The following is a 23,990-nucleotide window of genomic DNA, read 5'->3' as shown; positions in this document are numbered from 1 at the left end:
GCAGGGCACACAGCCTGTGTTCATCAGCAGACCTGTTGGAGGGGGGTCTCTGAAGGGGTGACAGGGCCACACAGAGAAGCCAGGAAGCACAGAAGCATTCAGTTTGTGATGGTCTAAAAATCAACAAAGCAGGGAGAGGAATCCTTTGAAAACTTAAGTTACATTATGTTACTCTTTCCCTCCAGAGCCTCCAGTGGCTCTCCCGCTTGCTACCAGTAAACCCAATATCCTTAGGGTAGCCTGTAAGAACTGGCCTCCTGTTGCCCTCTGACCTCTGCTCCTGCTCCCTCCCCCTGTTAGCACTTTAGATGCTTCCCTCACAAGTTATGCAGTTGTTTGACTCTCCAAACAGAAGGTAAGTTCCACGAGGGCAGGGCAGGGCGTTAAGGGAGATTTGTGTGTGTGTGCTTGAGAACTGATTTATCTCCCCTGCCTAGACCAGCGCCTGGCCTGTGGTAGGTGTTCAAAAAGTACTTGCTAAATGAGCAGACCAACTAAAACAGAGCCCATTTCACCTGTCACAGAGCATGTAGAGACCCAGTCAGTCCCACAGAGGGATTCTGAACTCTGGTTAGGCGTTGGGCTCTCTAGGCTTGACTGTAGTTGTAAGTCCTGTGGCCAGTGGGAGATTCTTTTTTTTAACTGCAGTAAGAACACTTAACAGGGGATCCACCTTCTTAACTTATTTTTAACGGTCATAACTTCCTTGTTTATACTCGTGTAATTCTACGGGCCTGTGTCGTCTAGGTACATGACTGGGGCACAGAGAAACAAAAACTTGCAGATTTGACTTGATAGAAACAGCACTGGGAATATTAAGAAACCCAACCAAGTGATCAGATATCACAGAGAAAAGGAGATGCATTTTGTCACTTGGATTTCCTGAAGCTTTCAGCATTTCCTCAACTGTCCTCCCTTTCTCCCTCTGTGAAAGGGAGCTGGTCTACTCAGCAGTCCCCGCAATGCTCCGGCCAGGTCCCCAAGGGACATGGGAGGGGACCACGGCCTTGAAGCCTTTATGCCGGGCCTGAAGAGTGAGAGACAACTCCTCAGGCACTCGCAGGCCCTCGTGCATGCGCACACACACGCCCTCGCACACGGCCATGAGACTGGTGGGGAGGAAGGGCTAGAAGTCTTTCACGACATGCATCTGTGGAGGCAGACGGCTCCTGAACACCCGGCCGAGGTGGAGACAGTGGAGATAGGCAGTGCGAGAGAATGAGCGGACTAGAGGTCCAGGTGAGGTCAGAGGCAGAAGAGAAAGATGACAGGACGTGATCAACAGAGGAGCCCTGCACCCAGCATGTTTCAGGAGACACAAGACACGGGAGAGAGAAACGTGTAAGGGGCTTGGCATGCACAGGCCCCACCTGGCAAAAGGAGGCCCCGTGCCCAGACTGACTTAGAACTTACCGGCTCATGGCAGGTCCCCCCCGTGCCACGGGCACCTGCCCAGCATGCACGTGAGTGTGTGGCCAGGGATGGCCAGTAAACTAGCCGCTTGGGAAGCACAGACAGCGCGATGTCGCCGCCTAGGGTGACATATTTAGGCACCACAAGAAGATAGTTCATAGACTTAAAATTGTTTCTTCAAGGTCTGTAAGGAATCTTGGGAATCTGATCTAACCTGCTGACTCTAAAGAAGAGGAGATAGTTCCAAAGAGCGGGGCCTCTGCTGTTTCTGTGCCCAGTGGCTGGAGAGAGGGCAGGTGAGGGGGAAGGGGTGGGGGACCCCCAATCCCCTCTCCTTCATGCAGGTGGCTAATTTCACTGCTGCTGCAACGACACTGGTGCACAGGAGGCTGCTGTGTGGGTACTGGGGGCAAAGGTCAGGGGCCTCCGGGCTTCCTCCCCTAGGGCCTGGTCACACTGGGGGTCTGTGCCATGCTGAAGCACATTAAAAAGGATGAGAGGAAAGAGATGGAGTGAGAAAAAAGGGAGGGAGAGAAACAGAGAGACTAGACTCAAAGGAAAGAAGCCCACTTAGCCTCATAGGACTTCTAAAACACCTGCCAGCTTCACCACATCAGATCTTGGGCCAGAATCTCCATGCCCTTTGCTTCTCTACCACTGACTGTTTTACAGATGGGGACACAGGCCCCAAGAGGTAGGGCCACTGGTGGCACAGAACCATGGAGAGCCTCTGCAACATGCAGGGGTGACTCCAGCTGTTCCCTGGACTGCAGCAGGAGCCTGGAGCCTAGGGGAGCATCCGGGAGCCCCGCTGCACAGGAGTGCTCCCCTGTCTCTTTTGCTTGTCTCTGCTCTCAGCACCACCAGGGAGGGAGTTCGAGGAGACCAAACCTCCCACCAGAGGGAAAGATGGTTTCACGAAGTGTCCTGTGCTGGTGCCTGGAAGGTGGCGCTCAGCGCAGCCCCACCTCCTTCCAGGAGACACTCACCATTCATCTGGGAGGGTGACGAAGAGTAGTCCCGGTCCCTGTGTCTCCGGTCGGGTTTCAGATTGCGGCTCTGTCTGCCCGAGCCCTCCAGCATGTTCACGATCTCACTCCGGTCAATGTTGCGCAGGGCTGCGTACAGATTGTCCACTGCAGGGGGAGAAGGGAAGAAGGGGCGCTGGCCAAGGGGGCTCCAATCCTCATAGACAGTGTGGGAATGTTGTGGGGTGTGGAGAAGGGAGGGAAGTGGGGGATGATTTGTTTTCTCAGCACCCCTCCTTTGTCAGAATCAAAACTACCTGCCTCTGGGGGGTGGGGGGGAAGCTTTTGTTACCCTTTGACAGATCTTTTCCAAACCCTAAGGGTAGTCAACTGCAAAGCATGGGAAGACTGTTTTTTTTGTAATCTGAGAGGAATTCTGCAAGAAATGAGAGTGAGGAGAAGAGGATACTGTCCTTTTGAGATCCTTGGTCCTCACCAGTTGATTTGAGATCCAAATGCAGACACCCAATTTCCTCTCAGTGTTTCTGAGTATGGGAATTTAGTTGAGAAAGGGCTGAAAACAGGGCGACGGATCTTCCCTCCAGGTTGGAGGAAAAGATGTTCCTGTATCAGGCAGGATTTGCTCTGTTCTGAGAGGACAGTCCTCATTTGTTTGAGAAACTCAGTGAAAAGTCACATACCCTACACCTGTGCTGTCATCTCGTTCTGGTGTGGCTCTTGTCTTATTCGGGGGATGGGAAAAAGGCCAAGGCCAAGACCATCCTATCCTCTTATGATAGGACTCCCCGAGGACCCCAGGACCCTGACAGGTGTGTGTGTGAGGGGCAGAGAGACAGAGACAGCAAAAGGGATTGGCTCCAAGGCAAAGACGGCAACTGGAGCTAGAAGGCAGAAAGGCTCCGGTGAAGGGGAGGTCCTGCACGGGCTTTGGACAGAGGACGCTTCCTTAGCTTAACGGTACTGACTCTTTGCGTTTTTGCCTTCGCGGGTGACCCAGAGATTCAACAAGGCTGCACTCTGCTCCAGCAAGGAGTTGGGGTTTTCCACACGGATCCTGTTGATGTCTTCCACGCTGAACTGAAGCTCCCGAGCCAGCTCTGCAGGCAGAGAAGCAAGACTGGATGTGAGCCCACCTCCGGTCCCCCCAGCAGGTGCTGTGCCTTGCATCTGGCAGGGAGTACCGGGAATCAAGGAACAGTGCCCCCTGGGTTTTGGTATTCCTTCTTACCAGGAAGCAACTAGGGGAACACAGACACCTACATCTTCCGACATCCAGAAAATAGGGCAGGGATAGGAATGCTCAAAAAATCGGTATTGAATGAACGAATGAAGGAATATCTTTTCTTTCTTTCATCAATTCACATATTATTAGATGACAAGGCTGAGCCTCTCAGCAAGGTTAATGCTTATGCAAGGTCGTGGCACAAGCTAAGGCCAGAGCCAGGAGTAGGCTGAGCCTGCGGACGCCCACTCCAGTGCCGTCTGTGCCACTAACTTTCCACCAGGAAGCAGTTATCACGGGAATGCTTTTCTGTATTTACGTTTCTTCAGGGAAAGGCACTAATTACATTTAAAATGAAAATATAAGCTCCCATTTAAATGCAAGGCAATAACACAGAATGTTAGCTTTCTCCCTCCCGTTATTATTATTTTTTTAATGTTTATTTATTTCTGAGACAGACAGAGCATGAATGGGGGAGGGGCAGAGAGAGGGAGACACAGAATCCGAAGCAGGCTCCAGGCTCAGAACTGTCAGCACAGAGCCTGACACAGGGCTTGAACCCATGGACCATGAGGTCATGACCTGAGCTGAAGTCGGACGCTCAACCGACTGAGTCACCCAGGCGCCCCACCCTCCCATTATTTTTATTGTTATTTCTCACAGGTGCTTTGGAAGGGAGAACAGCCTCAGAGTCTAATTTCAAGGATGAGGAAGACCAGAGGGAACAGTGATGGTAAGGATCAGAATGCACAGGTACACACACACACACACCAAGAAGCAGCAGTAGGCGTTCTTTTTTGGCTTAAGAACGAACAGCTCCTGAATTTCTGTCGTAAATTTCTGTCACAGAGCCTTTCAGTAAGCCTTATTGCTAAGGCTTCTGAGTTTCTCTGAAGTCCTCTCCACAGGGTGACTGAGTAAAGGCAGTCCATTCATATAAAAGCTAACATAACAAGGCGGTGGCGGGGGGGTGGTTAAGTTATAGGTCCTGTGACTGAATAAAACGCATTTTGAGCTTTCACTTGTATTTTCCCACACACAGTGTCACTTCAGATGTGATCTACCCTTTTGTTGTGGGACTTCTGGCAGACCTCAGGTACAGCCAGAGATTACAAGTGAACAAAATGAGCCATCTCCTTTTCTTCCTTCCTTTCCTTCAACAAAGTCAGCCTTTGAGAAAGGGCAACGTGAGTACAGGGAGGAAGAGAAAGGCAGTCATAGAGACATAGTTTTTTGTTTCTGTGCTTATTTGTTGGCTGGTTTTCCAGGGCTCTGTCACTAATTAGAGCCACTCTATTCAGCTGGATCTCAATTTTCCCATCTGTAAAATGAGGTGAACCAGATCAATTCTAAGGTCTCTCGTAATCTCAAAAGTTAATTCTTTCTTATAAAGTAAACCCAGGCAGAAAAAAAAAGAAAAACCGGGCAGGAATGGAGGAGGGTGGGAGCTTACTTTCCATGGGTATACCCAAAGGCACTGCTTGGGCAACAGACTTGCACAAGACAATCACACATCAGATGCACCGAGGACAGTAGGAAGAGGTAGAGGCAAGAAGCCGGAGGGGTACGTGTAGACTGGCAAGGTGCCTTTTGCCCCCGAGTCCCCGACTTACCCGCCCAGCTGAGGCCAAGGTGCTCTGATATAATAGCCATCTTCATATCTGCTCGGTCGGTCCCACTGAGAAAACCTAGGGAGAAGCATTGGGTTTCATTTAGCAGCCTTGGCAGGACACAGAATGGGCAGGTGTGGGTAAATGACCTCAGATGGATGTTCTGGCCCCCGGCGGACCTCTGTATGCTGGCCTGCAAGCATTCCGTGGGGAGCAGGGCCAAAGGCTCTGCATGCTGTGCTCATAACGAGTTAAGGAAATCGCATCAACGCAGAGCTCTTGAAGGAGTGAGGGGGAGTGATGTGACCCACAACCTCCTGGGAAGGCAGTGAGCACATATCACAAAGGGGTTCATACCCAGTGACGATTCGCTGAGAATGCTGTATCTCAGGGCCAGGGGAGTCAACGTCCTCTTCCTGTCATCAGCTCCGCTCCCCTGCAGAAGAAAGATGAGGAAAGGGTGCTTTGGGCTTGGGGTTACCCCCTTGGTGGGAAGGTGCTCGGAGCCCGGGGGCTATGGGGTGGGCATGACGCCAATCCCGGCCAACAATAAGTAGGTCTGTGTCTCTGGAGCCGCAACACAAAGAGCAGATGTGTGCGAAGAGGTGGGGGTCCAGAGGGAGTGATGAGAGTCACACACTTTATCACTAATAGTAATGGCAAGCTCACATGGCCTTTACCACGTGACAGGCCCTGTTTGATGCACACAACAGCCCCTGGGCAGGTACAATTACTATTCCCATCTCATCCATGAGGACACTGAGGCCTAGAGGGGTTAAGTAACTTGCCCAAGGCAGCTCAGCTAATGAGTGGCAGAGCTGGGGTTTGAACTTAAAAACCAGTGTTTCTTTCTGGGTTCCTTTATACTCAAAAGACCTATTTTTGGCACCAGTCCGAGGCTTAGCACTCCAGCCCTACAGAGAAGCACCCAGATGCTAGCTCTGGGTGCAGGAAATCCTCTTTTGAAAGAGAAGTGCACTCATACTCTCCCCAGACAGTAAAGAGAAATCGAGCCACGACATATGGATGTAACCTTGCTTTCTCCCTAGTTGGGCACGGAAGGCTGACAATTACAACGATGGCAGCAGCCAAACGACACCAACAAGAACATGGAGACATATGATCCCTCCAAAGTCCCTTGCGCAGTGGTGACTCGGATGCTCTTACAGGTATGGATAAATCAACATACTTGGTCAAGACGCTTTTGCTGAGCTCAAAAATCTGGGTGTTTGCAGTGGCTGAGACACCAGGGCTCCCTTCTCTGAGGGCCTGGCACCCTGGGGAAGATAAGCAAGTATATGAAAAGGAGGCCTGAAAAAGCCTATCAAACAGCTGGGTCACCTTGAGCAATGTGACACCCAGTTCTAAGCCTCAGAGAGCCCAGACGAGGGGTGCTCAGGTAGACATCTTTTGGGCTCCTTCTAGCCTTCGAAAAGGAATATCCTAGAGGGCTCAAGGCCCACAGTGAGAACATGCAGACCACTGTCTGACACTGGCATCTGGTCCTAGCTTTGCAGAAAGGGCCAGGGCACACTCTCCCTGCCAGGCCACCGTCAACTGTCCAGAAGACGGCAAAGAGCCTTCAAAGGCTGCTTTGTGACGGTAAGAGGTCCTTGGGAAGCACGCGCCCTTGCGTCTGTTTCGGGACCTCCTCAGGGAACCCCATCTCTGGTGAGGGTCCTCATCGGAGGGCAGCTCACCTTGGTACAGGGGGGCATGGTGATGTTCAGGTGACAGAGAATGTGCTGGGTGTCCTCATACTTCATCGCCTTGCGCAGAAATGACAAGGACCCTGCTGGTTCTCGACTGCTGTCCCTCACCTAAATTCAATCACACAAAAGCAAGATTCGGGGGGGTGCTGTTCCAGAGGCCACCAGGCTGGTTGGCTTAGAGACTTCTGCCTCCCAGAACCTTGTAGACCCAGAGGAGAGATTGGCACCTTTACAGGTATGGCCAAACGGTTCTCCCGAAATGACTGGAAGAGGAAACTCCGTTGCTGGGCAGCTTTTTTGACGGGCACCAGGTTCCCAAAGAGTTCCGCGAAAAGGGGCATTCCTTCCAAAACCTGTAGGAGAAAAGCAAATGTCATGTCCTGCCTTCAGCTTTGGTCATCTCTTTGCCAGATCATACTCATTCTACAGCATGAGACACAACCCGCCATTTGTTTTGAAAAAGGTTTTGTTCCCAAGGCTGAAATGAGGGAGGCATGCTTCCTTACATCAGAGGAATTTTTTTCAATGTTTATTTATTTTTGAGAGAGAGAGAGAGAGAGAGAGAGAGAGAGGCAGAGCATGAGCGGGGGAGGGGCAGAGGGGCAGAGAGACACAGAATCTGAAGCAGGGTCCAGGCTCTGAGCTGTCAGCACAGAGCCCGACGTGGGGATCGAACTCATGGACTGCGAGATCATGACCTGACCCAAAGTTGGACACTCAACCAACTGAGCCACCTAGGTGCCCCCTTACTTCAGAGGATTTTACAACAAGCAGGAATCTTTACCTATCCCTGGGTGGCTGATCAGGGTTGATATCAGAGTACTCTAGAACTCCACTGAAGTATCAAAATATGGCTTCCCCCCAAAAGCTGGATCTCTTTTCACACTTGTTCTGCAATGTTTAGTTTATGAGAAGTGTTGGAAGGACCATGTTATAGCATAATCTCACCCATTATTATAAGAATCCCTATTGTGTATATAATGCTTTCGACTGAGAAGTTATCATGACCCCATTTGATAGGTAAGGAAATTGAGGCCCAGAGAGAGTCAGTCCTTTGTCTAGTTTGTCCTTGAATCAGGATTAGGGGTAGGGCTCCATAGTTCCGGCCTTGTGCTTTTCCTTCTGGGCCCTCAGCCCCCCAAGAAGGCTCAGAACAGACTCCAAGGCCAGACTTTTGGAAAGGTCCTCGCTTCTTACTTGTCTTAACATGATGAGTCTCCTAGGGTCAGTAATAGGTTCAAATCTAGTCCCTGTTCCTTACCTCCTTTGTCCAGCTGCCCTCCCTGCCGCATTGGGGCGTTCCCAGAACCCTGGCATAGTGGGTAAAACTGTGGGCTCTGGTGTCAGACTACTTGGACAAATCTTTTCTCTACCCTCTACTTAGTCATGTGACCTTGGGCAGGCTACTTAACCTCTCTCAGCCTCAGTGCCCACATCTGTAAACTGGGGATGATAAAAGCACACACGGGTATGAGGATCAAGGGAGATGATGCTAGTCAAGCACTTTCACAGTACGTCCAGCCATGGTACCTCTATGTCCCTGCTCCGAGCCACCTCAATGAAGTTCTCATGCTGCTCCAGGGTCTTGTCCACTTTATCGTCTGTCATGCAGTAGCAGCGCAGACGCCCTTCCCGGGGGTCATTCATCTTGGCAAAAATGACGAACTTGGCCATGTAGGGCACTGCGGTGAGCTCCTTGTACAGCAGGGTGGCGAAGTTCACGGCTTCAGCAGTGCGAGGACAGTCTGACAGCCAAAACCTAAAAAGAGAGGGCTGATTATAAGCACGTTTCTATGGGCCAGATGGAGCACTTCATGTCCGTGCAAACAGAAGGAGCCCATAAGCCATGGGGACGGCTGCTCTAGAAAGCCTGGTGGTCAGGGTGGGGGCTTCTGTGTGGAAAGGGGAAACGGGGGGCCCTAAGCACGGGGTGGGCGGGTCAAGGCCTGGGGATAAGCCATGATCAGGGCAGCGCTGACCGCTCGGTGCAGGGCCCAGGGTTTCTGGGCTCACCTGGCAGAGACGTTGGTGGTGAAGGCGGCACACTCGTTGGCATACACGAGCTTGGTCGTCCCCGTTATGTCTTCCCACTGGGCTTGGTCTGTTCCTCCTGCAACAGGAACAGAGGTGGGCTGGGGGACAGTGTTCAGGTGGCACACACACGGCTTGCCGAGCTGCCAAGGGCTGGGCATGAAAGGGCAGAGATGGGCACATCTGTGTGGCCCTGAGCACATCTCTTCTCTCACACCCTCCCCCTCCTCGAGCTATTCCATGGAGGCTCTAGTCAGACGGACTGCCCCTCCCTCCCTTCAAAGAGCACATCGCCTAGGGAAGCCGAAGCAAGGTGATGGCCGGCTTCCCCTTCTGTCTCTCCTTCATGTGGCCAGAAGGAGCTGCTGCTGCCCAGAAGATGGGACAGGGGCACCTCTCACCAGTGACACTGCAGAGTAGGCGCAGGCTGGTGGTGTCCCCCTCCCCGCTGTCCCTCGGGTTGTCTGTCCAGGAAGGAGGGAGTGGGATCCGAAGGCCAATGGGGCGATAGAACTTCCGGCGCCGTGGCTCCACGGTGACGATGGGGCTGAACGTGGCCTGGTTGCCCAGGAGTTTGGTGACAAGCTCATCTGGTACAGGCTGGGCCTGCAAGGTAGCAAAGGCAGGCACTGAGCCTCCAGCAGCAGGGGGGGCTTGTTCATGAGGGCCAGCACATCCCCAGAGGGAGAGCAGGCTGTTTATACAGAAGGCAAAGGCTCCCAGGGGGTGCAGCGGTCCTTCCACTGTTGCACCACACAGATCTGTTTTGCTGGGCATGGAGCCCATCCTGGGGCTGATATCACTGCTCAGCTCTCTTTCCGGAGCCCTTTCTCCCCATCTCCTGCTGCTCCCATTCCGTGGATGGCACCACCCTTGCTCACCATTAGTTACCTCTCCAGGATGCCCCGTGGAATTCTCTCACATCGAGCATGCGAGCATGCTGGCGTTGTGGTTTAATGCGTAATCTGGGGCTTTCTGCAACTTACCAGGGAGCGCGCCTGCCCTACCCCATTCACCCGACTTCTGAGCTTTAAGGTCACATCTCTAACTGGGATTTTAAGGCATTGGACAAAAGTGGGGGATGTGCTGGGGAAGTCTTCCTGGGGGCCTTGAATTCCTCCCACCTTCCATAAACTGAGTTGGACGGTGGGGGGGGGGAGCAACTGGTGAGGAGGGAGGGCTGTGTCACCTGCAGAGCCAGCTTCACTCTCTTGGTGACAGCGTTTTCTGGGAACGTTGCCTGCACCAGGGGGACCAGCTTGCTCTTCAGAAAGCCCCCTTCAGGGCCGATGGTGTCGTAGTCCTGGCAGAGCCGTGACATGATCACGAAGTACAAGGGGAAGTCGGTGGTGATGATGCGGCAGACCCTCTTCTTCTCCAGCTCCTCCAGACTCCCCAGCTCTGTAATCACATGGCACGATGCCACCCACCCCAGTCATGCTGTCGTGCCAGATGCAGGCTCAACCACTGTGTCCCCAGAACCTCCTCATCGCTGGCTCCTGATGTTTGTCCCCTCCCCAGGCACCTAGCAGCACCCCTCAGGTGCCCCAGGCACCTGGGACTGGACCTGATGGGGCCATCCCCGGTCTCTCTGGCTTTCCCAAACTCCAGGCGGTCCTAACAACCCACCCAAAATTGCAAGTTCAAGTCCCACCTTCCAGAAGGAGGGCACCCTGCTCTGGGATCCCTGGGGCTCAGTTACCTTCATCCATCCCGTTGAGGATCTGATCCAGGTAGCTTTCTCCATAGCGGCTCTTGTGTTCCTTCCACACGGAGCCGTTTTCACTGCGCAGCACCACGAGTTCACGGTCTCCACGGCCTTGGGAGGCAAAGTGGGGGATCTCCACGATCACAGGGCTGAGGGGACAGAGCAGATGGTGGGCAAGGTGTGTAGATGTGGGCGTGGGTGCCTGTGGGCGGGTGGCTGTGCACGGGGAGGAAAGAACAGGGAAAGGGGGGGCAGTCGGTCCCTGCTGGGAGAAAGATGGGATCCTGTAGCCAGAGCGAGGCCCCACCTTGGGGCAGGTCCGGATGGGGAACAGACCCTCCTTGAGTTCCTGAGATGCTCTGAGGGTCCCTCACTCACTGCCAGGCCCCGGAGGAACAGTAAGCACAGGACCCAATCTCACCTCACAGGGGGATCTCCTGCCATGGCCATGTAGTGGACGCTCAGCTGAGTAACCCAGCCCTTGGACCTGATCCCGAGAACCTGCCAGCCATTCCTAGATATCCCTAGGCAGGGGACCAAGCCTTAGCTTTCTCCTCTATCCAATGATGATAAAGCCACTTCCTTCAGAGGGAGGCTTTGATGACTACATTTAAAAAGGAAAATCGGGGCGCCTGGGTGGCTCAGTCGGTTGAGCGTCCGACTTTGGCTCAGGTCATGATCTTGCGGTTCATGAGTTCAAGCCCCGCATTGGGCTCTGTGCTGACAGCTCAGAGCCTGGAGCCTGCTTCGGATTCTGTCTTCCTCTCTCTCTGCCCCTCCCCCACTCATGCTCCATCTCTCTCTGTCTCTCAAAAATGAATAAACATTAAAAAATTAAAAAAAAAAAAAAAGGAAAATCAACACAAAAGCACTCTGCAGGCTGCTTTCCAGGGGTGGATGGAAGCTCAGAGGTGGGGACAGGCAGGGGACAAAGGCAAGAAGGCCGGGCCTCCCTGGACACACCTGTCCCAACAAAGCTCAGGTAGAACCCCACTCTGCTTCAGTCTCAAGCCCACTAATCTTGTCCTTGGGGGCAATGCTGTAGGGCTGTCTTTTAGAAATACCATTTTAAAGCTTAAATAATTCAGCCCTTGAAGGCCCCAAGGTAGCCAGCCCAGTCTTTTCAGTCCCCTTCTCTAGTATCATACAAGATTTGAGAGGAGTAAGCTCCACCCTGGGGCTGTGGACTCCTTAGTGTATCTGGGAGACAGGGACTAAAAGTTCCTGGTTCTGTTACTCTGTCAGGACAGCAGACAAACAAGATTGCATGGGGCTCTGGGACTTGGCATTTCCTCTTCCCTGTGGCTGGGGTGGTTCTGGGTAGTTGCTGCTGAGGTGGCAGCGATGGACCATCAGGGGCAGAGGCAGGGGCAGGGGCAGAGGCAGGTTAAGGACACGTGTCGCATCCCATGTGAGTGACTTCTCACCTTAAGAACTGGGCCCCAGCGGGTCCCAGAGCGATGATCCTGCTGGCAAGGCCCTCCTCCTCGGCCAGTGGGGGCGGCGTGCTCAGCTTCTGGGGCTTGACCAGGCGGCAGGTGATACGAGTAGGGGCGGCACATGTCCGGGGCGGGATCACCACCCTCAGGCCATTGTGACGGCTCCCCCTCATGGAGCCTCCCCGGGCATCCACCATGAAGCTCACCAAAAACCTAAGGCACAGGCAGATCCATGTTGGGCTTCTATACGCCTTCTCTGAGACAGGGAGAGTGAGACTCACGCCCATAACCCGTGAGTCACGGGGTCACTCACCCTGTGTGGACGGGGCTGGCCACTGGGCTGATGTTGTCTGAGGTCTCTGTGGCCGGGCTGCTGGGGATGAGTGAGTCTTCATCATACTCCTTAGACGCCTGAGGAGGAGAGAAAGGCCAATTGTCCCAGCACTTCCTGGGCCACAGGAGCTAGTCTTGGCCAGGTTGGTGTCGTTCTGGGCTGGGGAGGCTCAGGAGCGTCTCGTTGCCAGAAAGCAAGTGACCCAAATCCTGCACACTCACTACTGACCCTTTCTGGACAAGGCTTTTCTGGAGTCTAAAAGGAGGCATAGACTTCTTCCTACCATCATGGCTGCTCCTTGGCTCCTTTTAGGTCCAACATCCACCGCACAAACTGCAGACCTACCCGCTCTTTCCTCCAGCCCTTCTCCAGTGTGAAACCTCTGCTCTAGGGAGCTCAGTTTTCGCAGACTTGGTACTGGAACCCTGCACCATCACCTACTAGCTGCTTAGCTCTGGGCCAGCGACTCATCCTGTGGGTATCTGAGGTACAGGAGGTGAACGGGGCACACCCTAACCTTGGGGGACTTCCTTCCTCATCTGCAAAAGGGATGGTCCTTGCCCCTCAATGACACTATAGCTGCGGAGCCATGGGGCTGCCTCCCATGGGGCGTTGCATATCACAAGCACTCATGAAAGCCAGCAGGGTCTGAATCTGGGTTTACTCCCAAGTCCCCTCTTGCTCCCATGGGTCCTGACACCCCTGTCCTTCTCCTTCACTGGCCTGCTCCACCCACCGTCACACCTTGCCTCCTACATGAAGCTTTCCCACTACTCTAATCCAGAAGGCTTCACACAACATGATCTGGGGGGGACATTGATTCTTTCCGCAATCTGTGAGAACTGGCTTCACATATCTGAGCCCACCCTTCCCAGCTGGCCCGTCTGCTCTTAGGGGTCAGGCTTGGGTCTCACAGTCCTCCTACAGGGCTCACAGTAAGAACCCAGGAATGCCCACTGTCTTGAGTGCATGACTTAAGCAAGGAGCTGAAGAGAATGGGTTGGTCAAGGAACAACAGGACACAGGTTGACGCAGTGACTTTCTCATTGTTGTTGGCAGCATCCAGGGAATATGCCACATCTGTACCAGGACCATATTTCACCATATCTCCCAAAGGCCTCCCAGTGAGTGACTCCAGTATCACAGCACTAGCATGGATGGCTAATTGGACAACTTCACAGCTGGCTTGTCCCTGCATGCCACCCTTGGGGTCCAGGGCTATGGCTGCTGCTTTCAGACATCTAGCCCTTTGGTGGAAGAGGAAAAGACCAGCCTTAGCTGGAAAACAGGCCAGGCCCAGTTCAGTTATCAGGCCTCAGGGCAATCATTTCCAACCTCCAAACATCACACTGCTTTTTATCCTAGAAAATCTCATTCCCTTGGTGGCGGTAGTGGTGGTGGTGGGGGGGGGGGGGGTGTGCCAGATAGCATAAAATTAAATTAAGGAGAATTAACTTGTTTGAAACTATCCCACCATTTTTTGGGACAAATTCAGATGGCACCCAGGGAAGCCACAAAATAGGGGACTATGATGAACAAGAGTACCGCCTGGGAACAGCTCTCTCTGACATCCCTTTCTGTGTTGGTATTTTAACTTCTTGATAATCCCTTGAGGAAGGGGAGGCAGAAACTGTCCCCATCTCTAACGGATGTGAAATAAAGGAGTTCGGTGACTGGGCCCGCAGCTCAACCTCAGCTCCCTCTCCAGCACTGTGACCCACTGTCCCGGGCACGCAGAGAGCCTGTGCACAGGGAGTGTGGCCATGAGGACATGGACTTTGGAGCCAGAATTTCTGGCGTCAGGTCTCAGCCTCATTTGTGACTGGACGGACTAGCATAATGGTATTTCACACACCCTTGGGCTCTCTGAGACTTGTATCATTAATATCTGGGATAATAAGAACTCTGGCAGCACAGGGGACTGCAAAGTGCATGTGGAAGCCTGGATTGAAGGGCTTGGTAAATGCTACAGGCATTTAATTCTTAGTTCCTATCATACTGTGGATCATTTCAAAACCATCGTTGTCCCAGGGGTACCCACTCGCTGCAGATGGGAACAAAAAAACAAAAGGTGCTTCTTACCTGTTCTGGCTCCTCAGATCTAATCACCACTGTCTCAGGTGTGACACATGGGATCCTGGGGATGGCTGGAGATTCCACCCTAGACACCCAGAACATGGGGAAATCAGAGGGATGATCCTTCTAAATAGCCCCTGGCTGCCATGGGAGGCCTAATGAAACACCTCCGTACCCCCATAATAACCTAACCTACCTGCCCCCCTTGCCACAACCCGACATGCACATCACACAAGCAATACAACTCAGCGTCACACACTGACCAGCCTCTTCCCCTCACCTCAAAGCCTTTCCTCGGGTCCAGCTGTCCTTCACAAGCCAGGTGAAGGGGCTGCCTCCCACATGAAGCCTTCCCTCACACTTACCACCCGCTTCTCAGCCTCGGAGCCCTTGTTGATCGGATCCTCGCTCTGGCCTTAACACCTTATCCTGTACTGCTCTGTGACCTCTTGGGGTGTGTGTGTGTGTGTTTTAATTTTTTTAAATGTTTATGTATCTTTGAGACAGAGATACAGAGAGAGACATAGAGAGTATGAGGTGGGGAGGGGCAGAGAGAGAGAGAGAGAGAGAGAGAGAGAGAGAGAGAGAGACATAGAAGGGAGACATAGAATCTGAAACAGGCTCCAGGCTCTGAGTTGTCAGCACAGAGCCCTACGCGGGGCTCAAACTCAGGAACGATGAGATCATGACCTGAGCCAAAGTTGGATGCTAACTGACTGAGCCACCCAGGCACCCCCTGGAGTGTATTTTGATCCCACCAAATAAATTGGTAGGTTCTTTATGAGGGGCCAAGTCTTGTACTTCTTTCTAACTGATATGCAGTAAATAGTAATGATTTTGAGTTTGGAGATTCATATCTTATACAGTGAATACTCACTGGTGAAATACCCTTGGGCCTTCACTTCCTGCTGTTCCACTGCCCTGTTTTGAATGAGCCCTGGGACTAAGATGGCACATGTTTGTCTTTTCAGAAACCCTGAGGACTAGGTGTTTCTACAAAGTTGTCACGTTTAGATTTATTCACCAAATCTCTCTGTGTGCTGATGTACCCACATGGGAATAATTCACAGCACCCCAAGGTGGTGGGGGGAGGAATGTGTTGCAGGCAGACACAAACCCTTTGTGGGTTTCTCTAAGGTGCCGTGCTGGCAGACAGCCATGGTCAGTGCATGAGCTCAGCTTGGCAACAGTCGTTAATGTGAATCTTCCTCAGTGGACTTTTCTGGTGAGAAGCTGGGAGTGCAGGAGAGGGAGGGGCTGTGAGGAGGAGACAGAGAGGGAGCAGGGACACTGGCAGAGGCAGAGAGAGGCCCCTGTGACCCCGCCTGGCGGTCAGGGGACAGGGCTCACTGATCCTAAAGTGCCGGGCCCACAGTCCAGCCAACCAGCACTCTCTCCCTGTCCGCAGCACACGCTCTGCCTGGCCTTCTTGTGACTTTTCCCTGCTGGGGAACCCCTCCACCCCGAGCTCCGGGGCCCGCCTGCCCATCCACGGTGTGCACGCTCCTTACACTTGGTCTAGCTTCGGCACAAAATCCAGCAGCTCCTTCTCTTCATCGATATCCCTGGAATCCTGTTTCTCAGCCTTGGAGACGAGTTCTTCCCCTGAAACCACACAAGTCTACATGAGTGACAGGATGGAGGTTTCCTCTTTCTATTTAAGAAGTGCTTTCCTGCTCCTCCTCTCAATGCTGGCCCCCGAGGGGCAGAGCAAGGCCCTTGCTGCTCCAAGGGGACCACTAACAATGTCTTGGGCCAGCCCCGTTCCGTTCCTCCAGCCCGGTGGCACAGAGCAAGCCAGCCAGCTCCCAACAGCTTAGTCTATACCAGCCTTTGCAGAAGACAAAAAATACAGCCAGAAGAGACTTCTTTGGCCTGAACAAGCTCCACTTCAAAACAGCTCTTGCTGGGGACACAGACGCCAAAGAAAAGAGTTATTTCTGTCCTTTGCCACACCACACACTATGGAAGAGTAAACTATAATGGGACTGAGCCCATTCATTTTGAAGGGCTCTAGCGTTTTTTTATAATCATTGCAGCTGAAACCTTATTATTTCCTAAGTCCATTACAAAGTGGTTCAAACTGTCTGCAGCCCCGACTGCCTCTTTGTTTCTCTTTCCTTGCTTGAACTGAGCGGGAGCCCTCGACCTTGCGGTGTCATTTACTGTCACTTAGCAGTGAGCATCCTGGCTCTGTGATCTGGAGCTGACAGAATGGAATAACAACAGCTCATGCAGTTATGATCACAAACACAGTGGCATGGGCACAGACACGGAAATGGACAGGCAGGAGCTACCTGCCCAGGCGTGGATCTTATGGGTGTAAATCTCCTGTTATAGTGAAGCTCCTGGCTCCAGATTGTTAGCCATTGGAGGAGGGTGGAAAGCAGGAATGGATTAGTGAGAGCTGGGATTGCTTAGGGTGAAATGCACTCGTGAGAAAGGACCACAGGGAACAGAAAGTGTTTCATACCCATGATAGTTATATGAGCAGTTCCTGGAAAGCAAAGAAGAGCCAAGTTTAAGAAAGGGCAGGATAAATTTAAAGAAAAAAACCAAACACTTATTTAGGGGCACCTGGGTGGCTCAGTCGGTTGAGCATCTGACTTAGGCTCAGGTCATGTTCTCACAGCTCGTGAGTTTGAGCCCCACATTGGGCTCTGTGCTGACAGCTCAGAGCCTGGAGCCTGCTTCGGATTCTGTGTCTTCCTCTCTCTCTGCCCCTAACCCACTCGCATTCTGTCTCTGTCTCTCTCAAAAATAAATAAACATTTAAAAAAATTAAAAAAAAAAAAAGAAAGGGCAGGACTGAAGTCAGTTAATGCAAGAGGCATATTATTAACGGGGACACAAAGGAGCTTTAATCACCTTGCTGCCATGGTTAAGACACCAGGGACTAGAGAGATAATCCAGAACAATCCCATGATTTTACATCACAAGGGCTCCCCTCAGACCTAAGTGAGGAGATAGGCTTATGTGGGGCAGGAAATATACTACAAACACTCCCTGGCTCACAGAAGTTGAAACTATAGTGATTTCATAATAATGGTTGCACCCCAAAACTTACTGACCCACTATGTGGTCAGAAGAGTAGCTTAATTAAAAAAAAAAATTCTTACAGATTTTAAATAAACAGCTTGTTATTTGTTCAAAGCACAGGAAAGTATCAGGCAGAATTTTATTGCAGTTCTCAACAGCTCTGAGAGTTGATCTGAGTAGAATCATACTCCATGTATAATGGACAAACACACATATATTTAGGAAAGTTCAAGGCATTTTGTATTTTAACTCTGAGAAGTAGGTTTTTTTCCTGTTCCTAAAATTACACTAAAGGAATATTTTTGATAATGGAAAACATCATTAAAAAGCAGTTCTCTCTGACTTTGATACAGCCCTGCAGAACACGTGTGTGCATGTGTGTGTCTGTGTGCAAGAAGGGCCCTTGAATGCACTATGGCAGGTGCCAGGAGGCACCCAGGGACAGAGGGCTCCTAGGTGTGCTCCCTTCGGACTGACTTTCCCCAGACTTTTTGTTAATCCCAGACGTTACCTTCATCTTCAGAGACATCCAGGATCTCATCTACCGTCTCAGGGAAACTCAACCGGTGCTTGTCACTGGCTAACTAAAAGAAAAAGCAGAGAATTCAACTCAAATAGAACAGTAGGCCCTTTCACAGATTCAGCAGGAAGGAGGTGGGAAAGAAGGTTTGTCTTAAAGGAAGAGAATCAAAGCTGAGAGGCCCTTCTGCCTGAAAGCTGTCTGGCAAGGGGATAAACAGGAAATGCCAGCTTCCTATTGCCATGTCTCCGCCCCCCACCCAGCTTGCTATTTGCCCCCTTAGGTCTGGGCACAGCCCTAACTCTTTTCACCACTAGGTGGCAGTACAACTCCGCCTGATAGAGGAGAACACCCTCTTCCTGTGGCCCCAGCCGGCCACGGGTGCTGTGCTTCCTATCCCGTCCCAGAATGTGCTCCTCTTCCCATAGTAACCCATAGGGGCGCCCTGTCAGGCTGTGTGTATCTGGAGTGGATGGTGCAGCAGAGAAGCCGACATACCACAAAACTGGTTTCATCCGTGACAACCTTGAGCACGTCTGTTACAGAGATGTAGCCTAAGCGCTTGGCTATTGCCAGAGGTGTGGTTCCATTCTGGGAAAATTAGCAGAGACAGAGTGAGATCAGATAAGGGAATGGCATCTGGGGGGAAAGCACTGCCCCCTTTACGTAGACCAAGCTCACATTCTAATTGTTTAGAAGAGTGTAGGTGGGCACACTGCACCTCAGAGCCCAGAGCAAAACCCCCGCACACTTGTGAGCCCAGACAGGTGTTAGGAACAATGCTTGCAAAGATGGGGTATGGGAGAGAGAAGGGCAGTGATACTTTAAGTCTGTAGCACCGAATGTGGGAGTTTTGAAATGAGAACAGGGGAAATCTTGCCAGGACAAGTCAAGAACTGCCAAGAGGGAACCAAACCAACTGGAAGGAATGGGTCAGGAAGGCACCATATGCAATTTTGGAATAGGAAAGTGGAGGGCAGTGCTGCTCACAACACCAGTTCTTTGGGTATCCGTGACTGAGTGCTAAAATAATCAAAATAATGTATACATACTTCAGTTAACTGTTTAGGCCAATTAGAAATCACAAATCACCACCAGAAACAGGGGAGGGGCATATTTTCTACTCTGAAGAGACAGAGCTAAGTGGAAGTAGAGTGATATTGAGGCTTTATTTTCTTTTAAGTTCTCCAGTCCCAGGGATGTGTTCTGGGCCCCATACACATTCAGCTCCAACCAGTTATAGGTTTAGCAGCCACATCTACAAAGGTCCAGATGCCTTCAGAGCTGGAAGCAGCCATGGAGAAAATCTAGGAAAACCTGCCCATCGTCAAATGAGGAAGCCCCTACTCAGGATTGAGCATATTGCTCAAGACAACCCCGAAGCCCTGAAACATCATGAACCACCCAAGACATTTGGTTTTTCTACTTGTACTATTACTAAAAGTGGCATCACACATGCACAGAGAGAGTTTCAACAGCACTATTTAAACGAAGGTAAAGAGGGAGGGTAAATGATATTTAGAGGATAACCTAGAGTTCACCAGAAAGAGAAATCAATCACAGCACCCATGCCCTGGGCTACTGATGCAGCTGTGACTTTATGGTCCAGGCCCCGGATGTGCAGCAAGGGTAGACCGAGCCTCTGTGGTGAATAGGGGTCTCACGGGACTGCCCATCGGGACCACTTCTCCAAAATTGGGAAACTGATGGGTACTTACCGAGCTGACCTCGTTTGGGGAAGCACCATTTTTGAGAAGCAGTGTCACGATGTCTGTATGTCCCTGTTGGGCCGCCTGGTGCAAGGGACTGTATCCTTGCTGTAAAGCAAGGTAACATTTTGGCAGGATTAACTAGCTATGAGAGAGAGAGAGAACTGCCCACATATTATAGAGCCTGGCTTCTATGTGCAAGACAAAAAAGGCATTTTCCCCATTTCCGCCTCTAGGGTCAAAGCTTAAAATTGTGGCACAGCCCCAAGTGCCCCAGGGTTAACTCTGACTGCACCCTAATTTGGCACCTAAGAAGTGATAGTATAGAAGTCAGCTCTCAAGTGTTTCTGTACCTTCGTCTTGGCATTGACGTCTGCCTGGTGCTGTAGCAGAAACTTTACCAGCTTGATATTTCCATAATGACTGGCCACGTGGAGTGGGGTATAACCCATCTGAAAAGCAAGAGGTGAGAATGGGTAAGCAGCAGGGCTTCGGGGCAGGGCTAAGGGTGCACATAGGGGAGAAGGGTGGGGAAGCCCACATGGGCAGAAGCACAAACTAACTGCCTGCCTTACCCGGGTGGTGGCATCCACCATGACACCGTGTTTGATCAGCACATCTGCCACTGGAACGTGGCCTTCTTGTGCTACCAGATGGAGGGGGGTGAGTCCGCTCTGGAAGGAAACAGAAGTTCATCATCTTGTAGCCAATAAAGATTTTCAAGCCACAGAGAAAGAGCACTGGGGTTTGGGAGCCCAACCTAGCTGTGTAGCCACCGAACAGGTGTGTGACCTTGGACAAAGCTCTTCCAGCTCTGGGCCTCTATCCTTATCTGAAAAATGAGGTGGCTTAACTAAAGTAGAGGTTAACAATGTTTTCTGCTAAGGGCCAGATGGTCAGTATTTTAGGCTTATGTCTCTGTCACAGCTTCCCAACTCTGCCAGTTATAGTGAGAAAGCAACTATGGCCAACATGGAAACAAACGGACATGGCTGTGTTCCAATAAAACTTAATTTACACCAACAAGTGGTGGGCCGGTTTTGGCCCATGGGCCGTAGTTTGCTGACCTGTGAACTAGAGAAACTTTATGGAACTTTCCACTTATAACATCCCCTATTTCCATAATTTGGGACAAGCTTCAGAGTCCTTATCTAGACCTATCTAGACCCTAAACCTATCTGGTTTCCTTATCTGGAAAATAGGGGTTATCACTGACATATCTTGAGGGCAAAGTAAGGTTGAGAAAACACTGATGAAAACATGCTGGAAAGCATGACGTGCCACTTCAGTGTAGCATGTTATTAGCACCTCACAGCCCGTGCCGCACTGTCGAAGGATGGATGATCCTACAGGGACCGAAAGCACCATATTCTTGGAGTTCTCAGCACAGCTTTCTCAGGACAGTGATGCGCTGGAGGGGTCATCTCATATGCGCACACTCACACAAAAATGCCAGGAAAGTCTTCTCTCCCCTCTCCCCTACTCAATATGCTTTGCTAACTGTGGGACCCACAGAGCTGTGATTCCTCTGCAGCCAGAGGCAGGGGGGCAGGGCCTGTCCCCTCTCCAGGGACTCCACTTGTCCTCCTCTGCCTTCTGCACTTCCCGGCAGGCTGCCCAGAGGCCCAGGAGCAGTAACCCTCCCAGCAAGGCCTGAGCAGGTGGGCGGGTGGGGCGGTGGCGAGTACAGGCTGTGACATGGAGAGGTCCTACGTCCGTCACAAGCCTCCAGGCGCTCGCCTGATTCTTAGGATAACACAGTAATTTGCCCCATGTAGTGCCATGTGGATGAGTGAGGATGACTCCAGTACTGAGAATCACCACCACCCTATGGCTCCTCACAGAGCCTGCTTGAAATGGCACAAGGCAGAAACCAAGAATCCACTCAGTATAATGGTCCTGCCCTAACAGGTCCCTCCTGGGGATCACTTGTCCACACCTGTGCAAAAAAGAACCAATGGATCTTTTAACAAATCTGTTTATCCTTAAAATGCTTGCCTTTCTGAAACTGTTCCTTTATCATCTAAAGGAGTAGCTCTTTGTATTGATTTCACTATATGAAACATCCAGAATATGCAAATTCAGAGACCGTAGATTAGTGATTGCCGGGGACTGAGATATTTGGGGGAAATGGGAAGTGGCCACTAATAGGTATAAGGCTTCTTTTGGGGTGATGAGAATGTTCTGGAAATTAGATAGTGGTGATGGTGGCCCAATTCTGTACATATACTAAAAACCACTGAATAGTACAGTTCAAAAGGCTGAATTTTATTGTATGTAAATTGTATTTCAATAAAACTACGATTTTTAAAAAATAAGTGATTCTTGGTCTTTCTTGGGTCATGTGTTCCTTTGAGAAGCTCCTTTGAGAACTACGAAGACTTCACCTAGAAATACACTCATATGCCCATCCTCTCAAAATGCTGTCTACAATCTTGGAAGGACCCAGATTCTTCCATCAATAGCCTGGATGGAGAACTGCTAGTTTAACGTACGGGTGGGCATTTAAAAATATTCTCCCACAGAAAACGAATGTTTAGTACCAAATTACTTACTACATTCCTGAATGTAGACACTGGCCTATATTTGGGAAAGTGTACTGTGGATTTTAATATTGATCTTTTTGCAGATTCTTGAGTTAATCTATCTAGAAAAGGCTTTGGTGTCAGGGAGGCTCAGGGTCATGCAACCCTGGGAACAAGCAACTTTTCTGAATCTGTTTATTCATTTATAAAACTGAGATAAAACCTACACAGGGCTGTGGCAAGGATTACATGCTCATGCATGGGCACGTGCACACACACACACACACACACACACACACAGACACACACCTAAACTCAGTGCCTGAGCACCCAGCAAGTACTCCATATTCAGAAAGAATATCTACGTAGTTACCACTAAAACATTACCGCGACTACAGGGTAAATCTGGAGAAGCCATATTTACCTTGTTCCCCAGATTGCCATTGGCTTGTTTCGAAAGTAGCAGAGCCACCATCTCTGCGTGACCCTCTTGGGCGGCCAGGTGAAGGGGTGTCACACCTTGCACCGACTCTGCATTTGCTGACCCCCCATACTGCAGCAGGCTGCGGGCCACCTCAATCTGGTTCTGCTTGGCAGCAATGTGCAGAGGGGTGTAGCCATTCTGAAACAGAAGAAGCCACCCGGAGCCCGGTTACAAGAATGCTGAGTTGACAATATGAACACATGCCTTAGATTTTAAATCCTCTGAGGGAGAGTTAGGCCAGGTTCTTGGCCTGCCGGACACTCAGCGACACTCAGGGAGCAGAGCTGGTGTCACCAAGGAGAGTGATTTAAGTCAACAAACAAACCAACCAAATCCCTTTGGTTTGGAGCCCCCCCACCCCCACCCCCAGCCAGCATGACAAAGTGCTCTGCTGGAGGTGCTCTGTCACCACAAAAGCCAGCAGCTCACAGAAGAACTAGAAAGCTAGGTAAATAAATGAAAGGCTCCTGTCTGTTACCCCCACCCTCCCCGGGCTTGTGGGCTGAGGCAGGGGGTGGAAGAAGGGTCAAGCCCAGCAAGGAACTTGTGGACAGGGAGGCAAGTCCTCTTTCCACGTGAACTAGCTGTGTGACTGGGGGCAAGATATTCAATGTCTGTGAGACATCCTTTTATATTTTTTGAAGCCGTTTAAAGTGGATAATAACATCTAACTTGTTCTTTTCTCACAGCTGTTGGATGGAGCAAGTGCCTTATCCTGCTGCAGACAGCTGACAGCCTACTTTGGTCATCACTGTTATAAACCACTTTCACCTACATTATCCTTTGTACAGCAAACAAGGCAGGCATTTTTATTATTGTCTCATTTTGTGGCTTAAAGAAGTTAATTCTCGGCAAGGTTAAGGGCCTTATCTAATGTCACCTAGTAAATGAACAACAGATAACCCAAGCTGGCCTTCAGACTCCAGATCCCAGGTCCTTTCATCTGGAACATTGCTTCTCAAACCACAGTGTGTACACAAAGCACTCGGGATCTTGTTAAAATGTATACTCTGACTCAGAAGTTCTTGGCAGGCCCCAAATTCTGCATTTCTAACAAGTTTCCAGATGATGCTGATGCTGCTGGTCCAGGGACCACACTTTGAGTAGCAAGGCCTCCACACATTCAGGACTAAAAGAGATGCCAGGCCTCAGGGCCTCTGAGCAGGACCCATGACTTCC

The 23,990-nt window shown here is 51.0% G+C and overlaps 1 protein-coding gene across 2 annotated transcripts in view; it reads right to left on the bottom strand.

Annotated features, from left to right (window-relative positions):
• The window catches only part of ANK1 (ankyrin 1), a 217,389-nt gene that overhangs the window by 32,460 nt on the left and 160,939 nt on the right, over positions 1 to 23,990 (bottom strand). For both annotated transcript variants that reach the window (XM_042983382.1, XM_042983383.1), the window contains 22 exons: positions 22,752 to 22,949; positions 20,378 to 20,476; positions 20,156 to 20,254; positions 19,812 to 19,910; positions 18,592 to 18,684; positions 18,085 to 18,157; positions 17,008 to 17,031; positions 16,046 to 16,139; positions 14,541 to 14,619; positions 12,438 to 12,535; positions 12,113 to 12,337; positions 10,680 to 10,834; positions 10,167 to 10,378; positions 9,379 to 9,583; positions 8,960 to 9,056; positions 8,477 to 8,705; positions 7,174 to 7,299; positions 6,935 to 7,054; positions 5,592 to 5,670; positions 5,238 to 5,312; positions 3,368 to 3,499; positions 2,403 to 2,549 (listed from right to left, as the gene is read on the bottom strand). In XM_042983382.1, the coding sequence (XP_042839316.1) occupies positions 2,403 to 2,549; positions 3,368 to 3,499; positions 5,238 to 5,312; positions 5,592 to 5,670; positions 6,935 to 7,054; positions 7,174 to 7,299; positions 8,477 to 8,705; positions 8,960 to 9,056; positions 9,379 to 9,583; positions 10,167 to 10,378; positions 10,680 to 10,834; positions 12,113 to 12,337; positions 12,438 to 12,535; positions 14,541 to 14,619; positions 16,046 to 16,139; positions 17,008 to 17,031; positions 18,085 to 18,157; positions 18,592 to 18,684; positions 19,812 to 19,910; positions 20,156 to 20,254; positions 20,378 to 20,476; positions 22,752 to 22,949 (2,758 nt within the window). The remainder of the gene's footprint in view (positions 1 to 2,402; positions 2,550 to 3,367; positions 3,500 to 5,237; positions 5,313 to 5,591; positions 5,671 to 6,934; positions 7,055 to 7,173; positions 7,300 to 8,476; positions 8,706 to 8,959; positions 9,057 to 9,378; positions 9,584 to 10,166; positions 10,379 to 10,679; positions 10,835 to 12,112; positions 12,338 to 12,437; positions 12,536 to 14,540; positions 14,620 to 16,045; positions 16,140 to 17,007; positions 17,032 to 18,084; positions 18,158 to 18,591; positions 18,685 to 19,811; positions 19,911 to 20,155; positions 20,255 to 20,377; positions 20,477 to 22,751; positions 22,950 to 23,990) is intronic.

This window comes from Panthera tigris, chromosome B1, assembly GCF_018350195.1.
Source record: "Panthera tigris isolate Pti1 chromosome B1, P.tigris_Pti1_mat1.1, whole genome shotgun sequence".
NCBI lineage: Eukaryota > Metazoa > Chordata > Mammalia > Carnivora > Felidae > Panthera > Panthera tigris.
Note: the sequence above shows the minus strand (reverse complement) of the source record. Positions and strands in the feature narration are given on the sequence as shown.